This window comes from Enhydra lutris, unplaced genomic scaffold (genome assembly GCF_002288905.1).
Source record: "Enhydra lutris kenyoni isolate GAN:26980312 unplaced genomic scaffold, ASM228890v2 scaffoldscaffold47, whole genome shotgun sequence".
Taxonomy (NCBI): domain Eukaryota; kingdom Metazoa; phylum Chordata; class Mammalia; order Carnivora; family Mustelidae; genus Enhydra; species Enhydra lutris.
In genome coordinates this window covers 371,027-391,557 of record NW_019154131.1, presented here as the reverse complement: position 1 = coordinate 391,557, position 20,531 = coordinate 371,027, and the positions used below count along the sequence as shown (strand labels likewise).

General features: G+C 44.7%; 1 protein-coding gene across 3 annotated transcripts in view; it reads right to left on the bottom strand.

The window, feature by feature from the left end:
* Positions 1–20,531, bottom strand: part of LOC111156595 (ninein like) — a 143,355-nt gene that overhangs the window by 10,283 nt on the left and 112,541 nt on the right. For 2 of the 3 annotated variants that reach the window (XM_022517580.1, XM_022517582.1), the window contains exons 18-22: positions 20,347–20,498; positions 13,459–13,563; positions 12,397–12,466; positions 1,487–1,642; positions 691–804 (exon numbers count right to left, since the gene is read on the bottom strand). In XM_022517580.1, coding sequence (XP_022373288.1) covers positions 691–804; positions 1,487–1,642; positions 12,397–12,466; positions 13,459–13,563; positions 20,347–20,498 — 597 coding nt within the window. Of the gene's footprint in view, positions 1–260; positions 288–690; positions 805–1,486; positions 1,643–12,396; positions 12,467–13,458; positions 13,564–20,346; positions 20,499–20,531 lie in introns of those variants that run through there. The other variant, XM_022517583.1, reaches the window with a different exon arrangement.

Sequence of the window (20,531 nt, the reverse complement as noted above, 5' to 3'; positions counted from 1 at the left end):
ACGGGGTCCTCAGGGTACCTCCCGCAGTCACACACCTGCCATTCTCTCTCCTGCTCCCCCAGAAAGAACCAGCTCCCCCTCTCTTGTGTCCCTGGACCTCACACTGTCAGGGCACCCCAAGGCCCTTGCTTGGTCTGTCCTGCTCTCATTTACTTGTCCAAGACTACAAGCTCTCCACCTTCCTATCTCTGTACCTTGAGAACCTGGTGCGCTGGATAAATGCTATAGCAGGAGAGGAGGCAGGAGGCGGAAGCTTGACACCCACACTGTGTGCAATTTCAGGGCTTCTGTGCACAAAAAAAGCCTGTGTGAGTATTGGATGGGGCACCTAGCTTGCTAACCACTAGGACTGCTCCGCCCTATGTCCTTGGATCTGGTGCCAACTCCTCCACCTCAGAAGCTACCTGTCACTCTCCTTCGCTCTTCTGATTTGCAGATGGCACACCCAATAGAACAGCCTACTGGCCTCCTTCCCTTGTGCATAAACAGCTGTGCCCATGGATTGCTCAACTGAGCCTGGACAAAGCCCAATTCTGTCCTGGGACTGTAAGCACCCAGCCAGCTGTGTAACCTCAGTCCAGCCTAATGACCTCTCTGGGCCAGACCAGTCCTGGCCAGGCTCTGTCAGTGCTAAACCGTGTTGACTTTCTTCCAGCTGAGACCCAGCCACTGGCCATCATGCACACCCACCTGGTCTTGACTTTCTTCAAGAGTCTCTCTCAGCTGTGACTGTGACAGTCTCAGGCTCTGACATTCCTGATTCATGTGTTTGAGTTCAAGTTCAAGTTTTTGGATGTGCTCACCCTGTTTTTAAAAAATCAACTTCATAAATATAAGAAATATCTCAGCATTGATACATGTTTGATGCAGAAACTTCAGAAATATACAGAAAAACAAAGATTACAAAATTTAAATCACCCATCATCCCAGAAGCCTAAGGACCACACCTGACACTGCCGTGACTTCAGCCCTTCCTCCAAATGTGCGTTTCTAGCCATAAGACTAATATAGCATCGTGTATGCTACGCTTTCCTCAGTGTATCTTGGGCACTTCCCCATGACATGAAATATTATTTGAAACATAATTTTTAATGGCTGCACCAGAATTTACAGCCTCATTCAGTATTATTGATGATTCAAGCTGATTCCAATTGTTTTGCTATTAGAAATATCACAGCAATGAAAATACTTCCAGCTAAGTCTTTTCACGATGATCAAACTCCCATAAGCAGAATTATAAAGTCAGAGCATACCAATATTCTTGATGTATGTTTTTCCCAAATGTCCTCCTGAAAGGTCTACCAATTTACTCTCCTAGCATCAGGATTTAATCCCTTTCTGGTTTTTCTAGATATTGAGGATTTGCAAAAGCTGCTAAGTCAACAAATTTTCCAGGGCGCTTACTTACTAAGTCTCTCTCCTTACCTGAGGGGTGAGTCTACCTCCAGGCATTTTAAGGCTATTCCTGATGTTTTCAGATACTCACCTGCAGCTCCTCCCACTGCCCCACCTCCTCCAGTCTCTGTGTTAATAACTGAATGGTGATGCCGTTCTCATTCTGGGCCTGGTGGGGAGAGGCCACCTCTCCCGGCTGAAGGAACTTCTCATTGAGCTGCGACACTTCATCCCTACATTTCTGACTCTAAAGCAAAATGGGTTAAAATGCAGATGACAAAGTTATTTTTTTTTTTTAAACAGCAGCTCAATTCAGATCATTCCAGTGGCTCCTGGACCAGGAACGACTTTGTTCCCTGAGGAACATCTGGCCATGTCTGGAGACAAGGCTCGTTATCACGGCTGGGGAGGGGACGGCTCCGGCATGTCATGGGGGAGGCGCTCAGCACCCTCCAGTGCAGGACTGATCCAGCCCCATTTGGCCACAGGGCCATGGAGCAGAAAGCCTGCACCATGCCCTGGAGGCAGTGAAACACATCTGGATCATGAGAGGTGGTTACATCATGAGCACACAAACCATTGCTCTCAAGACCTTTCATATTTTTCGCATTTCTTTCATGGTTATTTCCAATTATTATTTTAAGCAATTTGACAGAAAACACCCAACTGAAGTGTATGAAGCTCCTCAGCGTCTCCTCTGATCTTTGTCATTAAACACATGAACACAGCTTTCAGCAGGGTGCAGGCAGTGATTAAATTGTGTATTCTGCTTTTGCTCAGGATCCCCTGGCCAGCAGCCAGTGGATGCACAACAGGCGCCCGCCAGGAGACAAGCAAGGGCATGATGCGAGCAAACAGCAGCTACAACACTGCCCCTATGACCACCCCCCACTGTGGAAATACCCATTACTTTCAACTATTTGTTGTGAGTGTCTTCATAGACACCGCACGACTGCTGATCTGCTTTTTCCCACAGCATCAGTTCTCGAGGCCATCAAGGCCAGTGCCTACAGCCCCAGATGTGGGAAGAGCAGCGTCCCTGGTACCGCTTTCCAGCGCTGCCGGCAAAGCACAGGCACCACTCCCCCGACGGCTGCGCCAGCAACCTCTTACTATTATGTGTCTGAGGATCTGAGGATCTGAGGAGCAGGGGAGGGAACCCTGAAGTTGTTGCAACTTGGGTCATTCATGCTTAGTGAGTCTACCCATTTTTCTAGTGACCACTGCTCCCTCTCTTCTCTGTACAGAGATTGTTGCCTCATCCTGTCCTTAAAATCTCAGAACTGAGGGCAAAGAGGTGTTTTCAACACATCATAAGCTCACGGCCATTATGTCTGGTATGGAACTCGGTTGTGTTTACTACATTTCATCGTGAAAATTGTTTTTCAGTATTGATACACATTCATCTTGTTCTGAGGACAGCCTTGATTTCATTAACAGCCAGAAATGGAATCTGCCTTCAGTTAATTTTCTTCTGCTTACCTTTAATATTTAGTCTTTGGAAATAATTTCAAATTTCTGCAACAGGGCCAGGGCTATGACAGAGAACATCTATGCACCCTTCAGCCAGGCTCACCGGCTGGCAGCATCCCTCATGTGCTTTTGCGGTGGACACGCTCTGCAGGTACGTGTATGCTCATGTGTAACCACACACACACACACACACATACACGCACATGAGGCCCTGCATACATGTTTCCTAAGGAGGTGAGTGTGTTCTCACATGGCTGTCATGCAGGTCTGGCTCAGGACATGAATCATACCACCCACCTCCCAGTTTTGTCAACTGGCCCAATTATGCCCCTTCCTCCCCTCAGGCAGTGCCTTTATTAGGCAGGCTGTTTTAGATTCCTTGAATCTGGGAAAGTTCTGTGGCCTTTGTCTTGTATGACACTGAAAATTTTGACAGATACAGTCCCTCCCCGCCTCGCCCCTTTAACACTTCCTCACTTGGGGTCTGCCAGATGCTCCCGTGACTAGGTTGAGGTGTTTGCCTTGCAGGGCATCCTACTGGGAGCGCAGAGTGCCCTCTCTCTCTCCATGTCTGTGTTCATCACCTCATTTCTAAGTTGCACTCATCTGGGTTTTATTGCAGAAGACAAAACGAGATGCTAGCAGTCATCTCCTGGTCACATTTTTTTGTTTTATTTTTATACAGAGTATTTATAATCAGATTTAGTTTATTGGCCCAATCTGAGCATTCTTTTTACACATTCAGTTATTTCTTTGTATGAACACTTACTGTCATAACAGATTTTTTTAAGCTTTATTTCTGTCATCTAATTTCTACTCTCTACTTTTTTTTTAATCATTTTTTTAAATTTATTTTCAGCATAACAGTATTCATTGTTTTTGTACCACACCCAGTGCTCCATGCAATCCGTGCCCTCTCCAATACCCACCACCTGGTTCCCCCAAGCTCCAACCTCCTGCCCCTTCAAAACCCTCGGGTTGTTTTTCAGAGTCCATAGTCTCTCATTGTTCACCTCCCCTTCCAATTTCCCCCAACTGCCTTCTCCTAACTCCCCATGTCCTCTATGCTATTTGTTATGCTCCACAAATCAGTGAAACCATATGATAATTGACTCTCTCTGCTTGACTTATTTCACTCAGCATAATCCTGGTCATATTTTAAAACAAATGGATGTCTGTGCTACCTGGGCTTACTATGAACCCAGTCGGGCCTTTAGGCCTAGTTTCCAGTTTATAGGCAGTATAAGGAACAGAGGAGCAGACTGAATGACACTATCAGATCCAGAATGTGGGGCGGCCTACAAGACAACTACCAGGTCTCTTCAAAGAGACAGACCTGAAGGGGCGAAACAGGTGTGCCAGGTTAAAAAGACTAAACACATCGAGGCAGGCTGGCCATATTTTCCAAAGACAGCCTCAACGGCCTCTTCCACCCCACATCCCCTTCTGCACAGTGACCTGGACACTCTCCACCCAGAGGAGGCTGTGTCCCTCCCTGTGCCTTGCGGCATCTGGGTGAGGGTGTTATGGAGTGATTTCTGAGGTCAGAAGCCTTGTCGCCTGCCATGTGGTCTTCCTGGTGCCCCCTTGTGACACTCCCTCCAGGAGCGGAGTCCCACAGAGAGAAGCCCGCACATGATTCCAGCCCTGGCCTCTGGGTCACCCCAGCTGTCCAGTCTTTCCAGCCCCCATGATGCAGAAGAGAGGAGGGCCATCTGTTCTGCACCCCGTCTGAAGCCCTGACCCACAGGTTCTGTGAGGGCGATCAGAAGCTGTTTTCTGCCACCAGAATGGCATTGATGGTTCAATGGATCATCCTTAATTGTATCCTAGTTCCAAAAAATTTACCATAGAAGATATTTTTGAATAATTAGGGAAATGTAAATATGGTTGGAATATTGGATGGTGTTAGATAATTACAATTAGATTTCTTAGGTGTTACAGTAATACGGTGGTTAGGTAGAAGTTGCCTTAGAAGCAGGGTCTCACTCTCTTCCTTTCAAATGGCTTGAAAACACACCCACACATACACACCGTACAGAGAGATACGAAGATGGGTATAAACAAAGAGCTAAAGTACTTATGGTATTGTTAACAACTGTCAAATTAAGGTTGTAGTATGGGGCTGATCAGTCAGTGTATATTATGTCAACTGTACTGTGTGTTTAACATTTTTTATTCTAAAAAGCTGAGGGAAGAAAACAAATGGATACCTAGAATCCATTTACAAGTTTGTCCTAGAAATAGGCTCAAAAGGGGACGGGAGGCCCAGGAAAGCCCCAGATGGGTCCTTTCATAGGAAGTTGGTCACAGGCAAATACAGCTGAATTTTTCATCTTAACTCAACCCAGGAATTACCCTCCTGATAGACAAGGCCTAAGCAAGGCTACCACACCCTCACCATGGACACAGACACCCAGAGCTGGGATCCCAGACAAGCCATCTGCTCATCAGTGGTCTGACACAGCAGAACCACTCAGACCAAAGCAGAACCACTCAGTGACCACAGGCAGAGGGCAGAGGGCAGAGGCAGCACTGGGAGAGAAGAGCCTTGGGACTGACCTCAGGGACGGCACAGATTCAAGAAGCCACACTTGGCAACTACCCCACACCCCCACCCCGAGAACTAACGAGTAAGTTCAGCAAGGTGGCAGGACTTGCTAACCCACTGTATTTCTATGTCCTGACAGTGAATACACAGAAACCTAAATTAAAAACACAATACTAGTTCTGGTCTCTGGACTGATGTGAAAAGAGCTCCATCTCCCCAATAAGAAAAAGGCTGCGTAAACTGAAATCAACAACTCCTCTTCGAAATCTTAGAGAATTGTTATCATAGGGCAAACCAACGCCCTGAAAACTGGAGAGACAGGCTAAGGGTTCCCAGCTTACCAGGAGCAGAGGTTGGAACCTGAAACAGGAAGGGAAGTGGGTGCTGTAAGGACGAACGCTAGAGGCTGTGCCTAGCAGGCTTGAGAGTAAAAAAGTCACGGTCTCAGGGGAACCCCCACCTTTCCTGAGATGTACCAGGTTCTTTCCCTTAACATCAGAGAAAATCCTCTCAGGCTTCTAGCAAGTAGGGGTAAAGTAATTGCTATGGACTGAACTATGCCCCTCCAAATTCCTATGCTAAAGCCCTCAACTCCCAATGTGACTGGAGATGAGGCTTTCAGGAGGTAATTAAGGTGAAATGAGCTTATATGGGTAGGGTCCTAATCTGACAGGACTATGACCTTTTAAGAAGTAGAACACTGTCTCTCTCCCTCTGTGTGGCCCTGTGGAGGAAGGGCCATGTGAGGACAAAGAAGGCTGGAGGTCTTCTAGAGGTCTGGAAGTCAGGAAGGTCAGGAAGGTCTGGAGGTCAGGAAAAGGGCTCTCACCAGGAACCAAGGCAGCTAGTATCTCATCCTGGACTCTGGCCTCCAGAACTATAAGACAATAAATTCCCAGGAAGTCCCTCAGCCTATGGCACTTTGTTACGGCAGCTGAAGCCATTCTAAAGGACACTCAGAGGGTTCTGTTCCCTTCAAGAGAAATAACTACCGGAGCTTAAACAGCCACAAACCCTCCAGCCTTTCTATCTTAGCACACACCACCAATCAGAGTGGCTAAAATAAGAGTGACACCGCCAAATGCTGGCCAAGGATGTGAGGAAACTGGATCAAGCATAGATTGCTGGTGGGAATGTAAACGGTTACTGTCACTCTGGATAACAGTCAGGCAGTTTCTTACAGAACTAAACGTGTAACTACCATAAATTCAGTACTTGCACTCCTGGGCACTTATCCCGGTGAAATGAAAACTTACGTTCATTGAAAAAAAAAAAGTGCATAGGAATGTTCAGAGCAGCTTTATTTGTGATAGGCCAGAACTGGAATCAGCCCAGCTGTCCTTTTAAAAGGTGAGCATTAAACTGTGGGACATCATCACACAGAACAATATTCAGTAATAAAAAGAAGCTAACTACCATTCAGGCAATGCTAGATAAATCTCCAGGCAAGTATAACGTGTGAGAAGGGTCAATCCCAAAAGGTACACTCTCTATGATTTTTTTTAATATAACATTTTGAAATGACAGTTTTAGAAATGAAGGACAGAGGAGTGGATGTCCGGGGTCAGGGGCCAGTGTGGGTAGGCAAGAAGGTGTAAGTGTGGTTGTAGAAGAACAGCATGAAGGATCCCTAAGGAGTTGGAACTGTTCAGTATCTCTCTCTCTTTTTTTAAAAAAAGATTTTATTTATTTATTTGAGAGAGATTGAGAGAGCATGGGCAGGGGAGAGGCAGAGGGAGAGAGAAAAGAAGGCTTTTCGCTGAGCAGGGAGCATTCCAGGACCCTGGGGTCATGACCTGAGCCAAAGGCAGATACTTAACCGACTGAGCCATCCAGATGCTCCAGAACTGTTCAGTATCTTGACCGTGATGGTGGATGCATGAACCCACACAGTGATGAAATTGTATAGCACTCAGTACACACACACCACACACACACACACCACACATACATGCACACACACGGACACATGTACACACCTATACACAGACTTACACGCAGACATACACACATGCACACACATACCCAAACAAATGAGTACGCAAGTAAAACTGGAGAAATCTAAGTAAGATCTATGGATTGTATCAACATTAATAGCTTGTTATGATATTTGTTACAGGCTGATTTCTGTCAACCCAAAAATCATATGTTGAAGTTCAAACTCCCAATACCTTAGAATGTGACTGTATTTAGAGATAGAGTCTTTAAATAGGTGATTAACACTAAATGAGATCCTAAAAGTGGGCTCTAATCTAATATGAAAGTTATTAGGATGAGATTAGAACACAGGCATGTAAGAGGGACGGCCATGTGAGGACACAGGGAGAAGACGGCCATCTACAAGACAGGCTTCATGAAATTAACTTGCCGACCCTTGACCTTGGACCTCTAATCTTGAGAAATGTAAGGAAATAAATTTCTGTGTGTAAGCCACTCAGTCTGTGGCATTTTGTTATGGCAGCCCTAGTGAACTAATACAGATATTATACTTTAGTCTTATGAAGTGTTACCACTAGGGATCCAAAATCTTTGGGAAGCAGCAAAAGCAGTTCTAAGAAGGAAGTTTATAGCAAGTCAGGCATACCTCAAGAAGCAAGGCAAATCTCTCATACACAATCTAACCTCATATAAAAAGGAGTTAGAGAAAGAACAAACAAAACCCAAAACCAGTGGAAGGAAGGAAATAATCAAGATTAGAGCAAAAATAAATGACATATAGAAACTAAACAAACAAAAAAACTAGTAGAACAGACCAATGAAACCAGAAGCTGGTTCTTTAAAAAATTAATAAAATTGATAAACTCCTGGCTAGATTTTTCAAAAAGAAAAAAGAAAGGAGGCAAATAAATAAAATCACAAATGAGAGAAGCAAAATAACTAACACCACAGAAATACAAACAATTCTGAGGGACTATTATGAAAAACTCTATGCCAACAAATTGAACAGCTCAGAAAAAATGGTGGAATTCCTAGAAACATATAAACTGCCAAAACTAAAACAGAAAGAAACAGAAAATTTGAATAGACTGATAACCACCAAATAAATTGAAACAGTAATCAAAAATCTCCCAACAAGGAAAAGTCCGGAACCAGATGGCTTCATAGGCAAAATCTACCAAACATATAAATTAGAGTTAATACCCATTCTTCTCAAGCTATTCCAAAAAGTAAAAAAGGAAGGAAAACTTCCAAATTCATTCTATGAGGCCCATATTACCCTGATACGAAAACCAGATAAAGACACCACCAAAAAAGAGAACTATAGGCCTGTTTTCTGATGAACACAGATGCGGAGTCCTCAAAAAAATACTAGCAAACCAAATCCAACAGTAGCAAAAATCATTCATCACAATCAAATGGGATTTGTTCCTGGGTTGAAAGGGTTGTTAAAAATTTGCAAACCAATCAACATAATATATCACATTAATGAAAGAAAGGATAAGAACCATACGACTATTTCAATAGATATGGAAAAAGCTAAGTACAACATCCATTTATGATTAAAAACCCTCAACAGAATAGGTTTAGAGGGAACATAATAAAGGCCACAGATGAAAAAGCTACAGCTAGCATCATCCTCAATGAGGGAAAAGCTCTCAGTTTTTCTCAGGTCAGGAATAAGATAGGGATGGATGTTCACTCTCACCACTTTCATTCAACACAGTATTGGAAGTCCTGGCCATAGCAATCAGGCAAGAAAAAGAAAAAGCAACTAAATTGGCAAGGAAGAGGTAAAACTTCCCCTATTTGTAGATGACATGATACTATATATAGAAAACCCAAAAGACTCCACCAAAAAGTTGCTAGAACTGATAAATGAATTCAGGAAAGTTGTAGGATACAAAATCAACATACAGAATCTGTTGCATTTCTATACATCAAATATGAAGGAGCAGAAAGAGACCTTAAGGAATCAATCCCATTTATAATGACACAAAAAACAGTAAGATACCTAGGAATAAACCTAACCAACATAGTGAAAGACCTGTACTCTGAAAACTATAAAATACTGATTTTAAAAACTGAAGATGACACAAAGAAATGGAAAGACATTCCATGCTCATGGCTCAGAAGAACAAATATTGTTAAAATGTCCATACTACCCAAAACAGTCTACACTTTTAATGCCATCCCCATCAAAACATGAACAGCATTTTTCCTAGAACTAGAACAAGCAATCCTTAAATTTGTATGGAACCACAAAAGACCCTGATTAGCCCAAGCAACCTTAAAAAAGAAAAGGTGAGGAGCGCCTGGGTGGCTCAGTGGGTTAAAGCCTCTGCCTTTGGCTCAGGTTGTGATCCCAGGGTCCTCGAATCGAGCCCCGCATTGGGATCTCTGCTCAGCAGGGAGCCTGCTTCCCCCCACCCCTGCCTGTCTCTCTGCCTACTTATGATCTGTCTGTCAAATTAAAAAAAAAATACATTTAAAAAGCTCTGCATGGCAAAGGAAACAATCAACAAAACTAAAAAGCAACCTACGGAATGGGAGAAGATATTTGCAAATCACATATCTGATAAAAGGTTAGTATCCAAACTATATAAAGAACTTATAGAACTCAATACCCAAAAAACCAACTAATCCAATTTAAAAATGGGCAGACCACATGAATAGGCATTTTTCTAAAGAAGATATCTGGAAGGCCAACAGACACATGGAAAGATCACTCATCACCAGGGAAATACAAATCAAAACTACAAGATATCACCTCATGTCTGTCAGAATGGCTAAAATCAACAACACAAGAAAAAACAGGTGTTGGTAAAGATGCAGAAAAAGGAAAACCCTCATGCACTTTTGGTGGGAATGAAAACTGTACAGCTACTGTTGAAAATAGTATGTCAATTTCTCAAAAAGTTAAAAATAGAACTACCCCATAATCCAGCAGTCATACTACTAGGTATTCACCCACAGAATACAAAAATACTAATAGAAAGGCATACATATACCCCAATGTTTACAGCAGCATTATCTACAATAGCTACATTATGGAAATAGCTCCAGTATACACTGCTTGATGAATGGATAAAGAAGATGTGAGATACACACATACACACACACAATGAAATATTACTTGGTCATAAAAAAGAATGAAATCTTGCCATCAGCAATGGCATGGATGGAGCTACAGGGCATACTGCTAAGCAAAATAGAGAAAGACAAATACCATATGATTTCACTCATATGTGGAATTTCAGAAACAAAACAAATGAGCATAGGGAAATAAAGATAGAGAGAGACAAACCTAGAGAGTACAGAGAACAAATTGATGGCTACCAGAGGGGAGGTGGGTGGGAGGATGGATAAAACAGGTAAAGGGAATTAAGGTCTACATTTATCATGATGAGCACTGTGTGATGTATGAAGTGTTGAATTACTATATGTGCACTGAAACTAGTATTACACTGGATGTTAAATGAAATTTAAATAAAAACTTAAAAAAATATTACCATTGGGGGAAACTGGTCAAAGGATTTGAAGGATTTCTCTATATTTCTTACAACTACATGAGTTGCAATTATCAATAACAATATCAATTTAAAAAAGAATTTAAAAACCCAAGAATGATACATCCCAGCTTGTGTGCTTCCTCCTTAATAATTCGTCCAAAAGGGCACCTGCATGGCTCAGTCAGTTAAGTGTCTGCCTTCGGCTCAGGTCATGATCCTGGGGTCCTGGGATAAAGTCCCGCATTCGGCTCCCTGCTCAGCAGACACTCTGCTTCTCCCTCTGCCCCTGACCCCGCTCATGTGCACGCTTTCTTTCTCTCTTTCAATCTCTGCCTCACAAAAATAAATAAATATATAATCATCCACAAGCCAGCAACTGAGACCAAGTATGAAAGGCATCTGTGCAGTGAAAAGAAGGGCCATACCTACCCCAATGTTCATAGCAGCAATGGCCACAGTTGCCAAACTGTGGAAAGAGCCAAGATGCCCTTCAACAGACGAACGGATAAAGAGGATATGGTTCATATATACAATGGGATATTATGCCTCCATCAGAAAGGATGAATAACCAACTTTTGTATCAACATGGACAGAACTGGAGGAGATTATGCTGAATGAAGTAAGTCAAGCAGAGAGAGTCAATTATCATATGGTTTCACTTGTTTGTGGAACATAAGGAATAACATAGAAGACATGGGGAGAAGTAAAGGAAAAGTGAATTGGCAGAAATCGGAGCGGGGAGACGAGTCATGAGAGACTGTGGATTCTAAGAAACAAACTGAGGGTACTGGAGGGGAGGGAGGAGGGGGTTAGGTGAACCTGGTGGTGGGTATTATGGAGGGCACGTATTGCATGGAGTACTGGGTGTGGTGTATAATCAATGAATCTTGGAACACTAAAAAAATAAAAAAATAAGTTAAAAAAAAAAAAAAGGCATCTGTGTATGGGGGCAAAGAGAGGACCAGTGTGGGGTTAGTGCTGAAACATATTGGGAAGGGTGTTTATGCGTGGGTTAAGGGGAGACTGATCAATAATAAGTGGATCTTCAAAAATAGAAACCGGCTTCTCACTGCTAGGATATGGTTCCTAGGATAGGATATCCTCTTCTCACTGCTAGATAGGAGTTACAAATATGGAAAGGGAGAAACTAGGCTCATCCCTATGATATTAGGTGGGAATTGCATATATGGGGTTTGAATTCATGATTTTCAGAAGAAAGATATATATAAATAAATACTCATGAAACCATATGCATGTGAGTGTGTATGTAAATAAGAACATACATACTCCTTAGTTCTAGCCGTTAACTGTGCTGGAAGTAGTGACACCCCAGAGAGGTGGGGGCTACGGTGGCACTTCTGCACCCATGTTAACATCCCGACTTTGAGCCGGGGATGGGGCAGATGGGCTGGCAACTCTCAGATCTTCCAGAAAAAAATTTTTTCCTTCCTTTTTGAAAATCTGAAATTACTTCAAACTAAAGAGAAAAGAGTTGATGTTAGTGTCATGTGGGTATCAACACCTGACCTGTTTGTTGAGTTCTTCCACTTCAGAGCAGCTCTTTTCCTGGTCTCTCTTTAAAACCTCGATTTCCTTCCTGTTGAAGAAACAAAATGTACAGTGTCACTGAGCAGCCAGGTTCTTTTGTCCCAGTCATTGCCCCTGAACAGTGGCGGCTTGGGGATTGCAGCCGCAGAACAGACTCTCACGCTTGCTCCTGGGATCCCCAAGCCACCACCCTGCCACTGTTCACTACTGCCACTGCCCACCCAGTCAGGACCCCGACCCTGGGAACTCGAGGAACACTGTCACTACTGCAGGAACACAGTAAGAACCTCCATGGCATTTCTTGGTCACACAAAATAAGATCTCATTAGCAAAATGTGACCGTTCACACCCAGCGGCATAGGCAGGACTAAAACAGCCTAGTATCTGTTGGTGTCTCTTGTAAATGTAAAACTTCCTGGCAGCAAATAAGGGAAATAATGGTTTCTTTCTTTTTCTTTTTCTTTTTCTTTCTTTCTTTCTTTCTCTTTCTTTCTTTCTTTCTTTTTTAAAGATGTTATTTATTTGAGATAGAGCATGAGCACTAGCAGGGGGAGGGGCAGAGGGAGAGGAAGATGCAGACTCCTTGCTGAGCAGGGAGACCAACTTGGGGCTTGACCCTAGGCTCCTGGGACCATGACCTGGGCTGAAGGCAAATGCTTAACCTGCTGAGCCACCCAGGGATCCAGGGAAACAACGGTTTCGAGAGGGGAAAAAACTTCTAGATTTTAGACTTGCTATAATCTAATAGCAATCACTTGTGGACCACCTGCTCTTGATGCCATACTTTAATAATCTTTAATTTCATTGTTGGGGAAAAAAAAAAGGTCAAACTGCCCTTGGATAAGACTATAAGACTATGGCAATGAAAGCAGAAAGCCACTCCTCTTCCACACACAGGTGTCTAGACACTCAACAGGCTGAGCCACCCACGCGCCTGAACACTTCCCACTTTCCCCAGCAACACCTTCAAAGCTCATTGTACAAAGGGCAAAGCGTGTTGCAAACTGGAATCAGACAGAACCACGGAGCCAAGGCTCTTACCTCTGAGCATCATTTGTCCTTTCTGCAGCTTCGAGCTCTTGCTGAATCCTTCCCAGCTCATTTTTCAACAATGCATTTTCTTCAGAAAGCCCATCCAACTCGATTCTGCATGAAAAATTACCATGCTTGATAAGCATGGGGACCCCAGGAGCTGGCCGCAATCCATAGTTTACATGCGTATGGTCTTGCAGGGGGAAGTCATGGTGGACCCTGCATCATCCCTGGATGGCACAGAGCACACTGTTCCTTTTCCTTTATACACTGCTAACCTGCTATGGTTTGCATCTCCCAAGCAATAAGCTACAGAAAATAAAACTTTCTTAGGTTCTAAAACAGTCACGGAATCAACAACTCATCAATGTATTCACCACCTCGGCTCTGTTTACTTCATGTTACCGCTGACCTGTTAGCACATCTTATAACCATTAACTAAAATGAGTGTGCTCATGGTTGGTATCAATGCGCAATGCTGGCTGCGGGTCCTTAGGTTACTGCAAGGATGGACATCCCCCCACCAGAGAACTCTAGCATGGAGCTAAGGAACACAAAGGATCAGAAGACCAAAACACATTCTCCTCTTTAGAGAGCGCTACCTGCATCATACACTCTGAGGTCAGCACGAGGGAGGAGAAGACTGGGGAGATGTTCACATGGTGCAAGATGGATCCCTCAATGGGAAAAAGCAAGCATGAGTAATTACTACATGAACCAAGTCTGCCTGGAGCCACCTTTGCTTTCTAGTAACTTAGAGATCTCTACTTGGGTAACACCACTGACATATGACAGATAAGCAATTTACCAGTAAAGATCACAAATGAGGCAGCTTAAAACCCATATTTGCTGCCCGAGAAATTTATTCTTTTTTTTTTTTTCAACTTTATTTACTTGAGAGAGAGAGTGTGCACATGCAAGGGGAGGGGGAGAGGGAGAAGCAGACTCCTCACTAAGCGCAGAGCTTGACATGGGGCTTGATCCCAGGACCCTGAGATCATGACCTGAGCTGAAGGCAGACACTTAATTGACTAAGCCACTCAGGTACCCCACCCCCAACCACACACAGCAATTTACTCTTAATAGATGCTGGTCTGACATTTGTCTCCCCCCACCCCCATAGGGCCCTATCTGGCATTATCTTCTAATTTTTTCAATTTAAAAATACTCAAAGCCACAGGGTCTTATTATATTTATTTAATGTAATATGCTTATAATACCAAGTGTTAAGTGTCTCCTTCATACACATAAATGGAACTTTATTTTATCTCATGAGGAACTAAAGAGAAAAAGAGAAAGGAAAGTCACTGGAATTTTTAAAGCAGAAAATGGTTTCAAGCAGAGCAGTGAAACAAATGAGGTCTGTGTTTGGAAACTGCCACTCTGGCTCCAGGTTAGAAGACAAATTAATTCACGGCAGCTGTGTGTGTTGGGGTTCCACTTCCAGCTTCCTGGACCTCAGATAAGCCGATGGATGTCCCATCCCATCCCCCCCCCACCACACCAAGCAACTAGAGCTATGTGAGGCTGATCATACAGAGGGATTATTGTCCTCACAGAAGGTAATGGAAACCTCCAAGGGCCCCCTAATAAAACAAAAATCTTGAAGCTAAAACCCCAGCTATGAGCATTGAGCCACACAAAGATAGGGTTACCCCGAGGCCAATGCCTATGTCAGCACTGCCATCAGCAGCATGGAAAAACCACACCGTGGATGCCTACTAAGCCAGTGACCTAGAGGAAGTTAAAGTGGTCCCAGATTAGCAGGCTCCCAATTCTCAGCAAAAGCAACATCTGCCCTTTCTTCAGAAAGCATCCTCTACTACAGTTCTGGAGATTCTCAGAGATTAACATCACATAAACCTGAGTTCACAATCAAAGATCACCACATCAGAAAGGCACCTCTGAGGGGCAGTAGAAGCAAAACAGCAGATTAGAGCTCATGGGAACCTCGGATATTAGATTTATCAGACACAAACTAAGGATAAAATTATAAAATGTTTACATAATAAAAATGGAAATAAAAAAATAAAAAGGCAGTAAGAAAATATCAAAAATGATCAGACCAAACAGGACAAAAATTGGCTTTTGGAAATGGGAAAAAAAAGGCAATGTCAAAATAAAACCTCACTGAATAAGTTAAATGGGAGATTTAGACAGCTGAAAGAAGAATTACTGACCTGGAACACAGAGATAGGGGAAGAAAGTATCCAGAATGCGACAAGAGAGAAAAGAAGATAAAAGACATGGAATGGAAGAAATGGAGGAAAATTGAAAAGATCTAACAACATACATCTAATTGTAGAGTGAGAGAAGAAGCAATGATTCAAAAAATAATGGCTGAGAAATTTTCATTAGACACAATTTCAATGGGTACAATATTTTTCTAAGCTGGATGAGTAGAAAGAAAACCACATCCCTGCCCTATGACATGACAATTCCATTCTTAGGCACAACCCAACATAAATGCTCCAAAAGACACAGATAAGAACTTTCTTAGCAGTACTATTTGTGCTGACCGAAACTAAACACTATTCACATGCCCATCCACAAGTGAATGAGTAAACTGTGGTACATTCACACAACAGAACAATCCACAGCAACGAACCATATGAATGATCTACAATTATAGCTCCTGGATCATCCTGGTGGGCCCAATGTAATCACAGCATCCTGAAACATGGAAGAGGGAGGGAGGAGCATGGGTGTCAGAGTGATGTGATGTCAGGTGGACCTGACCAGTCATCACTGGCTTTAATGATGGAAGGGGGCCAGAAACAAGGAATGCGAGCGGCCCACAGAGGCTGAAAAACACGAGAACAGTGATTCTCTTCTAGAGCCACCAGGAAGGAAGGAAACCCTGCCAACATCTTAATCTTAGTCCAGTCATAACCATTTCAGATTTCTGAGCTCCAAAACTGTAAAATCATAAATTGTGTTGTTTTAAGCCATTAACTTAGTAATAGTGGTAATTAGTTACAGCATCAGTAGGAAACTAATACACACACAGAGCAACAACTAGACAGAGTAGACTACCCAATGTCAGTAGTGGAATCTTTTTATTTTTTTTTAAGATTTATTTGAGAGAGAGAGAGCATGCTTGTGAGTGGGGGGAGCGGCAAAGAGGGAGAGAGAATCCTCAGCCACGCACGGCATTCTAACCCAGGACCCTGAGATCACGATCTGTGCCAAAAACAAGAGTTGGACACTCAACCAACTGAGCCACCCAACCAAACATTTAAAGAAGAACATGCTAATCTTTCTCAAACTATAGACCAATACTGATGCTAAAATCCTCACAAAATACTAGCAATTATCATCATTTAATAGAGAGTTTCTGGTTGGAATGATGAGAAAGTTTTGGAAGTACAAAGTGGTGATAGTTACACGTGGCACATGTTTAATGCCACTAAATTATGTGGTTAAAATGGTCAATTTTATATTATGTGTACATTGCCATGATTTAAAAAAAAGTCAGTATCCATTGACAGAAAAACTAATTTAAGAAGAGTGATATACTTAAAGGATATTAAAGAGAAATGATAACTAAATGCATACCATGATCCTTGCTTAGATCTGGGGTAGGTGGACAAACTACAAAGAACACACTGAAACAATTGACAAAATGTGGAAGTGGAGTGCAAATTAAATAGCAGTGCGTTCGAATTAAACTTCCTACATGTGCTAACAATACTGTGCATATGCAAGAGAACTTCTTGTTCTTACAAAATAACATGTTGGCGGGGCACCTGGGTGGCTCAGTTGGTTAAGCGGCTGCCTTTGGCTCAGGTCACAATCCCAGAGTCCTGGGATCGAGCCCCACATCGGGCTCCCTGCTCAGCGGAGAGCCTGCTTCTCCCTGCCTGCTGCTCTGCCTACTTGTGGTCTCTCTCTATCTCTCTAATAAGTAAATAAAATCTTTAGGAAAAAAATAACATATTGAAATATTTAGCAGTAAAGTATCATAATGTCTGCAATGATCTCCAATGATTCAGAAAGAATTTGAAAAGGGTGTGTGTGGAACTGTGTATACAGCAAAATAGCAATAGCAACCGTGGATGAATTCAGCCATGTGGGCCTTCAGACTACTTCTGCTCTCTAAGCTGCTGGCAGAGAGTCTGTCACAGTCTAAATCTGGTCATGTCACTCTCTGCACTTTGCTTTCTCCTTGATAAAGGCCCAAATCTCCACAAAGGCCTTTAAGATCCTGCAGGTATGAGCTCTGCTAGCCAAGGTGCCTACGGCTAGTGTGGGTTTGGAAGGTGGTCCCATGTGTTTCCTTAAAAGTGGCCACAAGGCCAATATACTGGGAGTTGTGGCCAGGGGTTGGTCCACTGTCTGGTGCTAGGGACAAACCTGCCCTCCCAGAGCAGGGGCTGGGTACCCACCTTGGGGGTGAGGGATGCTGGTGGGCTCCAGAGGCGCCTGCATGCTGCTGAGCACAGTGGACTCCAGCAAGCAGCGCGTCTTGTGTGAACTGGCCTCTCAAGGGCCCTGGAGACAAGTGTTCCTCTCTCCTTGTGGGATACTTCCCCTAAAGACACAGCTCCTTGGCTTCTCCTTCCTCTGGGGGGCTCCTTCCTCAACTCTCCACCTACCTCACTCCACAGGAGACACCACAGACTCCTCAAGTGTAACTGAATGCTGCCCTCCCCTTTTCTTGGTCAGTGGCATTTCCGGGGAGTCCTCCGACTGCTCTGGGGCCCACTTCCAACTTCCCTGTGAAAATCCCATCCTCCTGTAACACATCGTCTTGGCCTCCACACTCCTGTAAGGTGACTTCCTGCACCTCTGATGCTATCACTTGGGCCCCCAGCAACTGTCACTTCTTGCCTGGAGAGCTGCAGTAACTGCCTCCTCCTGCCCTCTACCCACCTCCTTCTACACACCTACCCTACGACCCCTGCAATCCAATCTTCTTTCCCTGGCTAACAAAGAGCACGTTTCCATAGCTGCCTGCCACAGGGCCCCAGCAGCCAGCCTCCCAAAAGCCCTCCTCATGCCCGCAAGAGCCGGCTCCCACCCACATTCCCTTCTGCACAGCCACCTCCTTGCTCCCCAAAGCCCTCTACCCTGGGCAAGGTCTGCTCCTTCCCCAGGTCCTCCTCCACCTTCCCAGACCTGAACAACTCTCCTCCCAGAAAACTACCAGAATTTGGGCTGGTCATTTCTATATATTTTCTTAGGCTTTCACTATTCGTGCACATGTCCCTGGGAAATGTACACGGTCTTGGCAGTATGGCCTTTAAGTTTCCTCATACTTGAAACAGCAGCACGTTTCTCCCTGACACAGAGACACACAGGAAGCACGGCACCTCCCCCACAGACCCAAAGCTGTAAACCTGTCTTGCAGCCTGCTGTGATCCCTAGCTGTGCCCCACACAGAAGATGCCCCATTAGCACTGTCAAGGGGTGAAGACCCTCCTGAGACTACAACTGTGACTTTAGTTGTGGGGTCAACAGGCTCAAGGTGCTGGGCTGCTTCTGCGCATGCCTGAGTCCTGCCGCAGACTCATGCCCAGAACAGGTGCCCATGGTGTGTCCGCAGGGTCTAAGACCAGCCTCTGGGTGTCAGGGACTTGCTGTGGAGCACCCAGGATAGTAAGTGTGTGTTCTACATTCATTTCGTGCTCCAGGCCCTCTGGGGGAGGGCACCCTCTGCATTCCATGGGTGACAAAATTGAGAAGACAGGCCACCACAAACAAGGTGCTTTGTGGTTTAGAGACACCTACGTAAGAAGCAAGGACATCAAGTAATGGTATCCCAGGAGGTGAGGAGACCTTGTGCCTAGGAGGCTTCCAGCTATGCTAATGTCTTGTCTCAAGCTGAGTGGCGCCTTGACATTTCTTCCTTTTGGTTTCATGTCAATCCCACATAATTTTTTTTCTCCCCATGGTCACCCAGATTGCAGGAGCTGATGCCTGAGCTGGACTGTAGGTCTCACCACACACCTATGATCATGCTCCAAGACAGGCCTGGGTCTGCTGGGAGCCGGCATCACCTACTTGACAAGTGAAACAATACCTCACGGAGCCTCCATCTCCACAAGAAGTGGGCCCCACACAGGTGTGCTGTGCAGGGGTCATGGGACCAAGTGAGCACACGGAGCATGGACCATATCACATGTCTGTGCCTGGCGTGCCAGTACCCGTAACATCTCCCAGGGAAGCCTTCCATCTCCAAAGTAACCAGAAAAACATCTAAGGCCATGTGCTGCAGCATCTGGAAAAGCCTAGTCTCTAGAATTCTGGGCTTCTGAGAAAGAGCATGTGTCAGCCTAAGTCCCTCAAGGAACCCCGGGAAGGAGGGCCTGGATGCATTCTCTGAACTTGGCCCACAGACCAACATCTCCAGGCCACCTCCCCAGCTGGAGGATTCCCTGAAGGCATCAACTGCAGCAGCATCCTGAACCCCTGGGGCACTCATGCCCTAGCCCGAGCCTCTCAGGAGGTGCCTGGGCTGGACGGCCTTGTTTGTTGCCCCACTCACAAAGCTCAGGAGCTTGCAGTTCAAGGACAGTGCCTGGAGCATATGCTGGTGGGGCAAAGTGGTGGGTCCTGCTCAAAGTCAGCAGAAAGAGGGCTCAGGCAACCCAGGACTGAAGCGGGGCTCCAGGCAAAGTCTTTGTCCTTGTGAGAATAGCAAGGACTTCCTAAGGTCAAGAGCAAGGGACATCATTGGAGCTGCCCAGAAAGGCCCAGCTCTGCCCTCACCCACTCACTGGGCATGTGGTGACCTCTGGGATGCCTGGGGTCAGGGCCAGGCTTATGACCCCTGCACAGGCACAATGGTTACAAAATTCCCTTCAGCAGCTGTGCCATGGCCCATGCAGTGGAATGGGAGGTGAGAGGTTAGAGGGTGTAGCCTGACATTCTACGAATGGATAGAAACCACACCTGTTGTTCTTTCTTGAATCTGCTTCTTTCTCAAGAGCCCGGACGACATCTTCCAGCTGCAGAAGTTTGGTTTTCATGTCATCCTTCTCTCTCTCCAGGGTCGTGTTGGCCTCTTCCTCCTGCAGGGACTTGAGCTGCTCCTGCCCAGCCACCTGGGGACCAATGATGTGAGGCTGGGGGAGCGA